We start from the raw sequence: 14,157 nt of genomic DNA, 5'->3' as shown, positions 1-14,157 counted from the left end.
ACATCCTTCGTGATGGTGCATTCAAACTTAGCCTGTTTCTTTTCAGGCACAGAAACATCTTTCAGTGGGACAACAAAGTCCATTTCGATTTCTGGGTTAAAAGATGACACAGGTACAGTACATCAACAACACAAACAAACACACAAACAAAACACAACAACAGCACAACAGTCTATAGCCAATGGCCAGCACACCCTTGTACACTGTAGTGGGTTGTACCCATATAGGGCTCCAGAAGTTTACAGAGTTATTACCACGAGGATATAAGGGGGCATGGAGTATTTGTGAAAACATTATGCTATTGCTTGTTTCCAACTATAATAAAGTTCACTTATCCCACAAAAACATGTTGGAGACATCTTCAGGTTGTGCAGGTCATCTAAGCAAAAGGACATCACATTGCTTCCCCATTGTTTAAGATGCATTGCGTTGAAGGATTCCATGTGATGAGGGCTTAAATGCTGTCACCAAGCAATGTTATCTTATTGGCTTCTTTGTTGGTTTCTGGTTGGTCTTGTTGGCTTCTTTATGTTTGACACATTTGCCAAATTTGATGTCAAGTTGGCATCAAATTCTGACAATGGTTTTATCAAAATCCGAAGAATCTTCATTCTCTGGGCCGCTCTTCTGTTGCTTCTTGCTTTGATCAAGTCCTCACCAGTTACCTTCAGCTTGTGACTACTGGGGAAAATCGACCATTTTCTGCTATTCTAATATTAAATCAAACTGTTGCTAAACTGTATTATTTTTGGTAAAACTAAGGCAATGTGATTTCATGTCTAGTAGAGTGACCCATTCATGAACATGGTGTTGGTGTAACTAAATAACTGGCCACTGAACTTAACCACACTTAACCACAGACGGTATGAATGTACTGTAGGCTGAAATCACTACAGACATTATCATACATTTGTCAAATCTGACAGAACAACAGACAGAACAAATACAGGACACAGTTTTGACCACTGAAAATAGTTGGGATCCCATGTCTAAATTCATTTTTGTCTTCCCTGGACGGCACAAAGTCTCAAAGAATGGTGCAAATAATGAATTCCACTCCTCAAACCTATTAAATAAAGATTTAAGGTCCACTTTCATGTGCCATAAAGCTTTATTTTATTGCTCATGGACCTTACGCCTTTATTTTTACAGCTAATATCCTAAAACCACATTACACTGTAATTCCAATCCCATATATCCAGGAATACATCTTACCTTTGACATTGAGCATTGCGCTGGTTAAAGCATTCAGAGCCTGGTAGGACACTTCTCCGGCCTGATCCAGTTGGCAATTTTTCAAGGTGAGCCTACGTACTGTACCCTCCATCTGGATGTCGCACGTCTGATGAATACATTACATTACATTTATATAGAGAAAGTACTGAAAACTAACATGCAAATGTGGAAATGCAAGCAGCAAGACTTAAGTGGCACTTAAAAACAAGTCCATCCAGTCTTACCGGGGATCTGGTCAAAACCTCTCCTTTGAGCTTCCATTCCCCTGGAACATCGTCCTCAGAGATCTCTGTCTCAAATGTGGCATCCTCCTTCTCAGTCACCTCAACGCTGGCCAAAGGCTTCAGGATCTCAGCCTCCCGCTCTGAGAAGGAGGTTCAATTAGTACTCATGAATATCAACCAAATGATAAAAAGCTAGGTAAAGTATTTGAGGGGTTCAAGTTGAAAGGAAGGTAAGTAAGCAGACAGATAAACCTCCTAGTGTTAGCTTGGCAGTGTAGATGCGTCCCTCCACCTCCATGGCATATTCTGCTACGTCATCAGGCTGACAATTCTTGATAGTGAGTGTCAACTCCTTTCCTTCCTTCTTGATCTCAATCTTGTCAGAAGGAGTGATCTCATTCTCTCCTTTGAGCCATTTCCAGTTGGGAGTGTCCTTGAACAGCTCACATTTAAATGTAGCAGCAGCCTTCGGTTTCACATGCTGGTCTCTCAGTGGTTTCACAATCCAGTCTTTGATAATTTCTGTTGGAGTTAAACATTACAGATGCAAAATGGGCTCAATCTTAGTTTAATTTATCTAATCTCAAGTGGTTTTCACAGATTTCTGCATTCTGAAGTAATGCTTAAGGAGGAATTCCAAAGTGCAAGGCATTTGTTAACATCTACTTTTGAACTGCACACGATGTTGCAGAACAATCTAAAGATATAGTTGCATGTCATTAGAACAAATAAAAATTATTTGTTTCTGAATGACTTGTCTTATGGTAACCAAAAAACAAGAATGGGCCAAACATGGTACCCTGAGGTATTACGACCTCCATTCCTGCCCTTATACATTCCACTGTAAATTCCTTAGAGATCAACACTATTGTGTATTGTTTCTGTATTTAGGGACATGTGCAATTATCTCTTTTTCTTACCAATCACTTTGACACTTGTTGTAGTCTTGACATCCTCCTGGCCAGCCACTTCACATGAGTAGGATCCAGCATCCTCCTCTGCGGAGTTCTGGATGGTCACAGCGTGCTGCATACCAATGATATTGATCTGAATCTTGTTCGCCTTTTTCTTCAGGACTTCGCCATTCTTCTTCCACACCACATCTCTCTCTTTGTTCAACTCACAGGTCATGTACACAGGCTGACCCTTAAGAGCTGAAGTCTCCTCCTCCAGCTCTTTGATCCATTTAACAGGTAGCTCTGTGAGGAGATAAAAAGGAAACGAGCAATTTGACACTAGCTAGTGGGATTTTAAGAGATTGTGGTGAGATTTTTAAGGCAGAAAGAGGAATACCTTCAACAATGAGCTTGGCTGTGCATGATATTTCCTTGCCAGCGTTTTTGGCCACACAGGTGTATTCACCAGTGTCGGACAGCTGGACATCAATAATGTTCAATTTGCGATCCTTGCCATCAGAAGTGAACTTGTGCTTGGGACTCTCACGCAGGTTACTACCATCTTTCATCCATGAAGTGATGGCAGTGGAAGGTGAGACCTCACACTCAAAAACAGCAGACGAGCCAATAGACTCGGCTTCCTTTAACACAATATCCTGAAGTTTCTTGATGAACTTCAGAGGAACAGCTTTGAGCTTGAATCCTGCGAAGGGTTCCTCTGGAGGTGATGGGCCTTTTCCACCAGGCTTCAGGCCCCGGCCCCTGCCTTCTCCAGGGGATGGGGTCTGCTTGGCTGAAATACCATTGAAAATGATCAATTCAGATTTAAATTTCAAAGATTCTGTGGCATCACCAGAATGAAGAACATATTCAGGTTTTTTTGCTGAGAATTCACAAGCACAGTTCAAAAGTTTCTTAGTACAACAGACTTACGTTTCAGCCCTCTACCTCTACCTCTTCCTGCCTCCTCTGCTGGTTGTCCCTCTGTTCAGAAACAATGAAAATAAATTTTCTGCACAAAATGTAATCAGTGTCTTTATAAACATGCCATGGCCAGGAGGTATGTAATATGAGGTGATGTGATGGTAAATTTATGAAAACACAAAACACAATGATGAATAATGCATAATTTCAATTTTACAGTGAGGAAGCTTTCACACTATCAAGGGATGGAATAACAATCAAATGTAAAGATGACACGAGTGCGGAGAACACATGAGAGAATGATGAGAATGGTGTGATATGGAAATGGCAGACACACAAATGACATGACAGAAATGAAAGAAAGCAATGAATATGACCAGACAATCTGACAAACAAAATGATAATTAACAAAAGGAAACATGAGAAAGAGATGGCATATATCACATCACACTTAAGATATGGTGGGGTAAAGACGATTTAGATGGAGGCATGATGGTGGTAATGGGTAGAGATTAATCAGGGCATGAAGGTAGGGTTTTTCTCAGTTGTCACCCAACAAGTTGGGGCCACCACCATCTCACCTCTCCTGGTCACCCCTGGAACCTCCAGAGCACCTTCTTCTGCTTCACCTTCCCAGTCCTCTGAGCCATAACTCTCACTGGGACCCACCTCCCAGCCCCAGGCCTCTTCTTCCTCCTGCTCTGCCTCTCCCTCGGCTTCAAGCTCCTCTTCAAATACCTCCTCCTCTGGCTGGGTGGCGATCTCCTTCACCAGGGGAACCTTCCCTTTACCAGGTTTTGCTGGCTCTGCACTCTTTTCCTCTTCTGGTGACGGCTTCTTTGGGACCTTTCTTAGAGTCACAGCTTCAATAGAATCTTTTGGTGAAACAGTTTTAGGAACCTTTTTGAGTTTATCGACACTTGGCTTCCTCTCAACAGGGACCACCTCTGCTTCTTTTAGCTTTTCAACTTTAGGAGATGGTGTCTTTTTCAGCTCAACCTTCTTGAGCTGCTCCACAGGCTTCAGAGCAACTTCTTCCTTCTCCTCTTTTGCCTTGGGTGTGATTCCCTTCTTCAGCTGCAGAGGTTTGGGTTCCTCAGGAGCCTTCTCGATTTTCTTAATAAAAGCTGGCACAGGAGACATCGTCTTCTCCACTGGAACTGCCTCTAAGTCCTTTGACTTCTCTGGCTTCTTCTCTGGAGCCACTGGGGACTGATGTTTCTTTGGCTTAGCCTCTGGCTCTCGTACTTTTGGTTTTTCATCTGGACTTCTGCGATGACGTTGCAGGTCATCAGTTGGCTTCCTCTCTTTCTCCTCTGCTGGTTTCTTCTCAAGCTGCGCATCGTCTTTGGAAGGTCTGGAAAAGGGCTTCAGCTTGATGCTTTCCATCTCTTGTTCCTGATTTGGGATTTTCTTCACCTTGGAGGGAGTTTTAACCTCATCTGGCTCTTTCTCTGGAGTTTTCTTTTTATCTAATGGCTTTGACACCTTGGCTGGTGGCTCCTTTACCTCTGGCGGTGCTTTCTCAGTTTTTCTGGGAGGTTCTTTGGTTTCTACCTCTCTGGGCATCCTCTCTCCTCTCTGGAAAGACACAGTGTCCCTTTCTGGCCTCTCTGTTTTATCTTTCTCTGGCTCCTCTGCTGTTTTAACAGGCTTTTCAAATGGTTTTAATTTGATGACCTCTGGCTCCACTTCATCTAATGGCAATTTTTTAACTTTCTTCAAGGCCGCACTAGGTGGCACAGGTTCCTCTTCCTTTGGTGCCCCAGGAGTTTTCTTAAGAGAAATCTTTTCTTCTGGTTTCTCATCTTTTGGGATGGGTTTCTGACGAGTCCATGCATCTTTAGGAGTCTCTGCTTCTGCCTTTTCTTTAGGTTTAATAACTTCTGGTTTTTTCACCACATCTGCTCTCTCTCGAGGCTTCATCTCCTCCACAGTACTCCTGGTGTGGACTGACATCTCAATAGTCTCTTCCTTGTGCACCATCTCCTCAACACTGAACACAGTGGTCTTGGTGACCTTCTGAGGCTTTTCCTCTTCGACAGCCTCTTTGGTTGGAACTGATGGAATCTTCTTCAGTTTAATAATCTCCTGTTCCTCTTCCACTTCCCGCATTACTCTGGTTGTTTTCCTCAAGGACGGAATCTCAAATGTTCCATGTTCTTCCAACTGAATTTTAGCTTTTTTGAGCAGTACCATTTCTGAGGCAGCAAAGTTTTGACATTACTTACTGACACTTATGTCACATGACAATATGTACAAACAAACACACATACTTAATACTGAGAAAATGAACAAGACAAATACAAAAATACAGAGGAAAAAAAATCTTAAAAAATCCTCAATAATTGTTTTTTAAAACCTAATTGAAAAACAACTTCAGAAGATGTGACAACAGTCAAAACAGATGTACAAGAGGACAAAAACAAAACAATGTTCACAGAAAACACTTATTATGGGAAAATATATGTGTATATGTGTTTAAAATTATTTAAAATTGTTCTGCAGAAAGCTTATTTTGATATATGTGTAATGAGCCAAACAGAGTAGTGATCAACTCATTGATTTTCTTGGGTCATTTACTGTCCCAAAATGTGCAATTGATTATTTTAAACTCAACTGGTGTAGTTTTTAGATTTGATGTGCTGTAACAGAAATAGATTTTATAGCCTGCAAGTCCTGGTGCTGTTCATTGTGTGCAGATAAAGTGAGTGCTCCTACCTTTCTTGACTCCTCCTGGTGCTTGGATGGGTCCCTTGGTTTCATCTAATACAGAGGTATAGTTCAGAAAGTTGTTTATTAGGCCATGTAATCGGTCATGAATAGCAATTTCACTGGTTTAAAAATTGGAAGATCTTAAGAAGCTGTGAGATTTGTCATCAAACATTTAGAGATAGTAAATGGTTTCATACAAAATGTGGATGACAGGTGATAACTTTGTGATTGAGATGCCAAGTAGTCCAGTATCACATCATTTAGTTGAATAACAAGAAAAATAGCATCATAAGCAAAGATAAAGAGGTGAAATGAAGTTAATTGTGTCCGAAGACAAATTTGGCATGCATTTGTTGGATTCAAAGTCAATAAACTAATGACCAAAAAACAGGACACACAACATCAAAAATGTAGTCAACAAAAACAGTGAAGACACACAAGTGTGTTTTTATACAGTCAACATTTGCAGTGATGAAAAAAGATGTTAAAAAGATGAGAGGGAGTGAAAATAGCTCCAACAAATTGTATTCTTTCTTAGTCCTTTAAATACCTCTACCTGTCTCAGGAGCAATCTTTTCTACCATGATTGTTTTTTCTTCTTCCGCAACTGTCTTGGTAGCTTCCTCAGCCTTCACAACAGGCTGTGGTATGGTCACTTCAAGTATAAAAAAGAGGAATTGAAGTATTGTAATGAATTACCAAAACACATTGTCTTTCAAAAAGCACACAAGGTATTGATAAGAAATTGTTAGGAAATACTGTCTGGATACCTAGCTTAGTTTCCTCTAGTGGAGTAATTCTCTTCTCCAGTTTCTTTGCTTTGTCAGTGACCTCGGGCTGTTTTGCAGCTTCTTGAACTTTTACAGCAGCCTGCAGTTTGCTCTCTTAAAGTACAAGGTATATGAGGAATTCAACAAAAAAAAATTATGCAGACATTCCATGGTAGCTCTTATAGCTTGTCAAAATTATAGCTAAAGCTCACAATACTGGTTCATGTTTTTAATTGCCCTGCTTCTTTTCTTTCCATAGTATTTAATTCTCTTCAGTGACTTGAGTAATTTGTTGGTTTCTTCAGGATACAGTTACAAAGACTGACAAGAGTGACATTCTTTTAGAATGTCTTAAGAGAACCCTCCCACAGAAACACACAGATGTAAACACAAAAACACATTTAAAAGAGAAGTTGAATACCTTTTTGAGGAGGAGGTGGCTGTACCAGTGGTTCTTTGACTTGTGGTGGTGACTCTTTCTCCTTCACAGGAACTTGGAAAGAAATTGTATGACAATCAGGACCTTGCTAAGATTGATGGGGTGAGCACTGAACCGTGCAAAGACAAATTACAAAGAAATCCTACAATGAAAACATGAAAGACAAATTTTAAGACAGAAAAAATTTCCAAAAAAAATCTCCACAAAAATCACCTCACAAGCACACTTTGTCTTGATACATACATAATGGTCACAACAAACAGAATTAGAAAAAACAATTAGAAAAACCCAGCATACAATATAGAATTGTGGCAGTTTAGAAATCAGATGATAAGAAACCAAAAAAGAGTCTGTCTCAGTCGACAGCATGGCGGTTCCTCACAATCAGCAAGAATACAGTTTGTGTCCAAACAAAATGGGTGATATGGCATGGATATTCTCTTAAAATGATGATGACAAAGAGGTATGAATCTGATAAATCTTATAGTGGATGATGAAGCAGGGGTGTACAACAATGTTTGGTGCTCAGATCAAAAACACGTGCTCGGTGACAAAGTAAATTTTTCCCTATATACCTCTGAAGGATTCTTGAAGGGAGGCATTTTCTTTCCCTTCTGGTTCCAAAGACAAAACCCTTGTTTCTATGAAGGACTGAGGCCCTTCAACTTCTCCCTCCTTTCTGGTTATGGTTTCAACTTCCTGAGGAGGCATGTACTGGACAGGTGCCTCCGGACAGGACTGTTCAACTCCGGATTCCCATTTCTCTGTGGCACTTTCCCCAGATTCTGGAGCATCTATTTTGTAGTGAACTGTCTTTTTCTCAGCCATGTTTGGCTTCTTTGTATCTGTTACTGAGGGTTCTCTGACTCTGGGCTTATGCCAAGGTATGACATTAATATCATCTAATGACTCCGTTGTCATAGGTATATTGTTTTTTGAAATATCTTGGGATTGATACATTTCCTTACTTCTTTTCATGAGTGTAACTAATGGCTCAACTTTAATTTGTTCTTGCTCAATGGTTTTTATGTCAGATTTTTCTTTGTCATGAAAATCTTTGACAATTTTGCCTTCCCCTATCACTGTTTCAGTTTTGATTTCCTTGGGTTTAGGTAATTTCAGTTGTCTTTCTAAAGCATCCTGCTCAACTAATGACACTTTTGTCCCCAACAGACATGCAACTGTGGATTGTCTTTCAATTTGTTTCTGACCCTTCATTCCTTCTATGGAACTAACTTTTGCAGCTTCATCCTCAATAGTGACACTTTTTGGCCATTCATCTTTATCTTTAATCTCAAATTTATCTGACATATTTGTTCTAATTTCCTGTTTGGTTGTGATTCTGTCTGTTCTGAGAACATACTTTTCTGGTCTACCATCTGCTTTAGACGTCACCTCAATTGTAGGCATTACCGCAGCTTTGTTTTCAGTGTGTTCCAGCTTCATTTTTGTTCCTTGAATAGGATTAACTGTAGCTGTGACCATCTTTGGCTGAATTTCTTCTACAGTAATTTGAAATTTATTACTTTCATCTAAGGTCTGTTTTGGAATCTCTATTTGATTATCCCTATCAACTTCTACAATTCTGGTGTATTTTTCTAAAGTATCTTGACCTTGCAGTAATTCTTCAGCAGTGGACTCTGCTGTGGTTGTATATTTTTCCAGTGGAGTACCTTTAGTAGTTTTGTCACCAAATATTTCAACGTTCGACATGCTTTCTTGCAATTTAATCTCTTTGGTTTGATCTAATGTCTGCCTGTTATCTATTGTTGATTCTTCTTTTTCTAAAGAAATACCATCTGAAGACACAACTGCGCTTGCAGTTGTGTCTTCTCCTTTCTCCTTTTGGTGTATAACAGCTGTCATTTTTGCCATTTGTTGAGTTTGTGTCTGCTTTGTTGGTATTGTATCGCCCACAAATGCCATTTTGTCAGTTGTAAATTTACTTGTAACTTCTTTTAAATTAATATCTTCATCTGTAATATCTGGTTTTTCAGCTAAGATTTCAATGCTTTCCTTGGACGACTTCAGATTTTGTAAATGTTTTATGCTTAAACCCTCACTGGATTCATAAACATCCTCTTTCTTTGATGCAATGTGTTTTACTAGTTTGTCAGGTATAATAAATCTTTGGAGAGTATCTGATTTAAAATCTCCATCTTTAACTATGAGATGTTTTTCAGATGCAACCTCCATCACAGGTGCAACTGAAATTGTTCTCTCTGCTTGTTCATGTTTTGTTTCTGTTACTTCAAATGGAGTAATACTACCATATTCATTTTTAACGGCAACTGTCTTGGACTGCACTTCATCATACATTTTTGTACCTTTGTCCAATCTCTGTCCTTTCGCTTTTACGAATTTTGTTTCCTTTGACTGAATGTTTTTAATCTCTATGTCTGTCAACCCTGTTACAGGTGTAACGGCTGTCTTTTTTTCAGTTTGCTTTTGGCTATGTTTTATTTCTTCAACTGTAAGTTTTTCTGTAGCTCCTTGCTCTTCTGAAGAATGCTGACATTTTACCTCTGGTTTGGATGTTACTGAGGCAGTTCTTTCAATTTGTTTGTATCTTTCAAGTAATTTCTCTCTAATGGGCATAACCTTCTCTGTGTTATCTTTAGCTGTGTGTACTTTTGACTTGACTTGCTCAATTATAATGTCTTTGTGACTAGACTCCATTGTCTTTGATGAAACATCATCCATTTCATAAATATCCTTTTTTACTGATGTTATATCTTTCACCAACTCATCAGGTGTGGTATACTGTTTGAGAGTGCCTGATTTACCATCTCCATCTTTCACCATCTGAATTCTTTCAGATGCAAGCTCCATCACAGTTGCCACTGAAGACTTTTTTTCAACTTGTTCTTGTTTTGTTTCTGTTACTTTAAATGGAGTAACACAACCATATTCATGCTGTATTACGACTGTCTTGGATTGCACTTCCTCAAGAGGAATTTTTGTATTTCTGCCCAAACTTTGGATGTTTTCTGTTTGGGAATTTGATCCCTTCGTTACCATTACAGGAGAAACTGTTGTCTTTCTTTGAGGTAGTTTCTGTCTGCTTTTCATCTCTTGAATAGCTGACACTGTGGTCATCATGTCCATTACAGTAAGTTTCTCTACCAAAGTCTGTTCAGCTATATCTGGCTCGGTGCCTACTGAAACCTCTCTTTTAGCTTCAGTTTTCTCTGGTTTATCTTTGTTGTCCTTGGTCTTCACTTGTTTAACAGTAGTATGTTTGAAAGTATGTTCTGAAATAGTTTCTCCATCTTTTACAATCTGAGATTTTTCAGATGCAACACCCATCAAGGGTGCCTCTAAAATTCTTCTCTCAACTAGTTCCTGTTTTTTTCCTAATATTTCAAATGGAGTAACACTACCATATTCATTTTTAACTGATACTGTCTTAGAATGGATCTCTCCCGCCATTCCGTCTTCATATGGTTTTTCTTGCTGAGCTGTAACTGAAGCCTTTCTTTCAAATTGCTCTCTCAGTCCTGATTTTCTCAAAGCGATTTGGCCAGTTTCATCTTTAACTGTTATCTTGTGGATTTCAACTAATTTCTGGGCTAAGCCTTTTTGTTGGGGAATGTCATCTGTTTTCTTCTCTTTTACTTCCATCTCAGGTGTAATTTTTGCCTTTGTTTCAGTTTGCTCCTGCCTCATTTTCTTCTCTTGAAGAGGAACAAATTTAACTGTTTTGTCTTTTTTTGTATCTCCTATTGACTGAAATTCATCTATGATCATTGCTGACTTCTTTTCTCTCGGGGTGGGTGAAATTTCTTTCTTTTGAGGAATGGATTCAAATTGATTCATGTCTCCCTTTTCTGTTTCTTTATCAATAAAAGCTCCAGCACATTTTTTAGGAGAATCATATTCTACCAAATACTGTGCATAGGTTACTTCAGTCTCAGTTTCCTCTGAGGCCATGCTGTCAATGCTTTCCTGTCTTTTCAGGGTCTTCTTTTCAATGTGAGCCACTTTGTCTATTTTACTTTTCACTGGGACTAAGTCAGACCTGATGTCTTTATCTGTAATGTCTTTTTCTTTTCTGAAAGTAATGTCTTTGACCAGATTATCGGACATCTGTTTTTCAGTTGCCTCTTCCATTAGCTGCCTTGTCCATTGAGGTACTCCTGAAGTAATTCTTTCGACTTCTTCTGGTTCAACTGGTTTAAAAGATGTAACACTACTGTATTCATCTGTTACTGCAACCGTCCTGGCCTGGACTTCTTCAACTGTAATCTTTTTAGGATTGGCAGACTTTGGTGTTTTGTCTTTTTGAGCTTCATCTTTCTCATGACAAACAGCCTCTAATATATCATATTTGACTGGTTCTTCTGACCCCATTTCCTTCACAGCATATACCCTTATTAATTGCTCCTTGTCTTGCTTTGTCTTCCTCTCTTCAGTCAGAGGTGTTTGGCCTTTTTTATGTTTAAATGAGACAACCACTGACTGGAATTTTTTGTCTATTTCATTTCCTGTCTTTGGTACTTTTTGTAATCTCTTTATCTCTGATGTTTCTTCCTTCGATAAGCAAGTCTGACACTTAGGAATTCCCTCATTTCCTGTTTTTTGAGTTCTACAAAGTTTTTCTTGAGTGTCTCCCTCCAAAGATTCAGCATATGTTACACTGTGCTCAACCTCAGGTGCCAAAGAGACTTTTCTTTTAATTTGCTGTTCCTGTGTTTTTGGTGTGCCATCTTTTTGTTCATCTTCAGCTTCTTGAGTTTTGACTAACATTTGTTGCCTCTCCTTTTCTGATATTGAGTTATTTGAGGGAATGCTGTCTGTCACAAGAATTTCCTCATCAACTACTGCAAATTCAATTTTTTCATGTGTATCACCTTTAATTTGAGTCACATTTTCAGTTTTATCCTCAAAAGTGACACATTTTGGTGGGATTTGTTTGCCTGCAACCTCTCTAGTTTTGGCTAACTTCTGTCTTCTCTTCTTCAGGGATATTGTTTTTTTCTGTAATATATCCTCTAACCCATCAATTACCTTATCAACTGCTGTACATTCAGTGTCTTTGACTTCTGCATGTTTTTCAGGAGGTACTTCTAATTCTAAAGTCTCCTCCATTACAGACGTAAGTGAATCCTTTCTTTCAATTTGTTGCTGTGTTGTTTTCTTTTCTTTAAGTGGAGTAATTATAAAAGTTTTGTCTTTAACTGCACTGACATTTTGCTGGTCTTGTTCAATTATCATCTGTTTAGGTTCGGTAAGTTTCTGTTGTGGTTCTTTTGGAGATTCCGACTGGCTGGCTGTCATCAGACATCTTTCTTTTGTTGATAACTCTTCTGTTACGAGGATTTTATTTTGGGTTTTTCTTAGTCCTGGTTTATTCTCTTCAATCAGCGTAACTTTAGAATATTCATCTTTAACTTTGGCAAGGTTTGATTGTACTGACTCAACAGGAGCCTCTTCAGGTTTGGCTAGCTTCTGTATTTTTTCTGTCAGTAATTCTTCAGATGTTGCTTCTGTCAAATCTACAACTGATGTTCTGCTTTGAGTCCGGTCCTGTTTTATCATTTTCTGCTTTTCAGTTTTAGCAACTATAGGGAGTTTGTCCTCATGTTTCATGTTTTGGTCTTTTACAGTGACTGCCCTCAATTGAAAACTATGAAACTCATCCATGTTTTCTACAATCTGTTCTTTTTGTTTTGATGGTTGCATTTTCATCTTATAAACCTCTTTTGGCTTTTGTAATTTCTCAGTTAGTCCTACACCTTCACTACTATGCTCATCAGTTCTCGTGAATCTTTCAGAAATGTCTTCCTCCAATGACACATTTTCCAAAGGTTTGTCCTCTGTTTGAACCAATACACTTTGCTTGGATTGTGAATCTATCTCTTGTGTGACTGTCTGTTTGGCAGTCTTAGGTTCCCCAGTTATTTCTGTCTTTGACCGGATATTCTCAGTAGCATACAGCTGTTCCTCTGCTTCCTCAGACTCTATTCTTCTAGGTGTGGAAGACACCATTTCTCTTAGTTGAACAAGCTCTGAAGAATCAGTTGCTTGTATCTTTAAGGACATTTCAATATTTTCAGCCTCTAAAGGATTCTCTTCTTGGTCAGCTTGTTTTAATCTGTAATGGATACCAGCCTTTTCTAAAGGCTTACTATCTGTCATGCTGTGTAACTCAGGTTTTCTAACTAATAATTTAGATTTATCTTTGAGCCCTTGTGTGAAAATATCTTCCTTCTCTTCAGAGTCGGCCTTAAAAGTCACGTATTGAGGTCCAATTACCTGTTTTTGATCAGGAACACCTTTAACACAAACTGACTCTGGACTCTCAAATTTTGTGTCACTACTTTGAGAGGCTTCCTTATGTTCTTTTTTAATGTCTTTCAATTCTATGCTTCGAATTTGGATAGAAAACTCTTCAACTTGAGATTTTTGTTCAGTATATTCATCCTGAACTGCCACAAGTTTTTTCTTCTTAGATTCATTTCCTGTCATGATGACCTTCTCTTTAGTTTTTGGGAGGAGTCCCATTTTAAGGCCCTGTGTCTTTAAACCATCAATAACAGATATGTCACTACTTATTTCAGACACCTTATCAGGTTCTTGCATCATACTTAAAATCCCTTCTTGTGGCACAGATTTAATACTTTTGCCCAGAATTTCTTCTTTTTCCTTGTGGTGCAGTTTAGCTTTTTCTTCAACCTCTTCTCTATCTTTGACCTTCTCTGCAGAGGATGCTTCCTCTGACATGAAAAGTTTCGAGATCTTCTGAGATCCTTCTCTTATTTCAGCCTTTGAAAGACCAGTGATTGCCCCTTGAGGACAGAAGAGTTTAATAGGTGTGAAGACAAAGCACCATGTAGCGGTGCCAAGAGATTAGGGGAAAAAAACAAAAACACAGACACAAACATTTGGAGTTAAACAAGACAAACATTGAGATAATAAGAAAGTAATAAGAGCTGACAAATAGAGGTAAA

General features: G+C 38.8%; 2 protein-coding genes across 21 annotated transcripts in view; both read right to left on the bottom strand.

The window, feature by feature from the left end:
• Positions 1–14,157, bottom strand: part of ttn.2 (titin, tandem duplicate 2) — a 213,788-nt gene that overhangs the window by 111,301 nt on the left and 88,330 nt on the right. For all 20 annotated transcript variants that reach the window (XM_071472682.1, XM_071472683.1, XM_071472679.1 and 17 more), the window contains 10 exons: positions 7,187–7,258; positions 6,766–6,879; positions 6,552–6,650; positions 6,002–6,046; positions 3,290–3,340; positions 2,754–3,149; positions 2,381–2,659; positions 1,713–1,982; positions 1,461–1,600; positions 1,216–1,342 (listed from right to left, as the gene is read on the bottom strand). In XM_071472682.1, coding sequence (XP_071328783.1) covers positions 1,216–1,342; positions 1,461–1,600; positions 1,713–1,982; positions 2,381–2,659; positions 2,754–3,149; positions 3,290–3,340; positions 6,002–6,046; positions 6,552–6,650; positions 6,766–6,879; positions 7,187–7,258 — 1,593 coding nt within the window. The remainder of the gene's footprint in view (positions 1–1,215; positions 1,343–1,460; positions 1,601–1,712; positions 1,983–2,380; positions 2,660–2,753; positions 3,150–3,289; positions 3,341–6,001; positions 6,047–6,551; positions 6,651–6,765; positions 6,880–7,186; positions 7,259–14,157) is intronic.
• On the bottom strand, positions 7,265–14,157 carry LOC139614978 (titin-like). The gene has a single exon (XM_071472704.1). It carries the CDS (start codon positions 13,928–13,930, stop codon positions 7,772–7,774), a length of 6,159 nt encoding a protein of 2,052 aa, XP_071328805.1. The 5' UTR covers positions 13,931–14,157; the 3' UTR covers positions 7,265–7,771.

Source organism: Trachinotus anak, unplaced genomic scaffold, assembly GCF_046630095.1.
Source record: "Trachinotus anak isolate AG129_WGS33_773 ecotype Australia unplaced genomic scaffold, CSIRO_AGI_Tana_v1 ptg000039l, whole genome shotgun sequence".
Taxonomy (NCBI): domain Eukaryota; kingdom Metazoa; phylum Chordata; class Actinopteri; order Carangiformes; family Carangidae; genus Trachinotus; species Trachinotus anak.
This window is presented reverse-complemented; position numbering and strand designations above follow the sequence as displayed.

Coding starts and splice junctions, on each gene's coding strand:
- LOC139614978 (XM_071472704.1), bottom strand. CDS start 13,930: ATGTCAGAGGAAGCATCCTCTGCAGAGAAGGTCAAAGATAGAGAAGAG.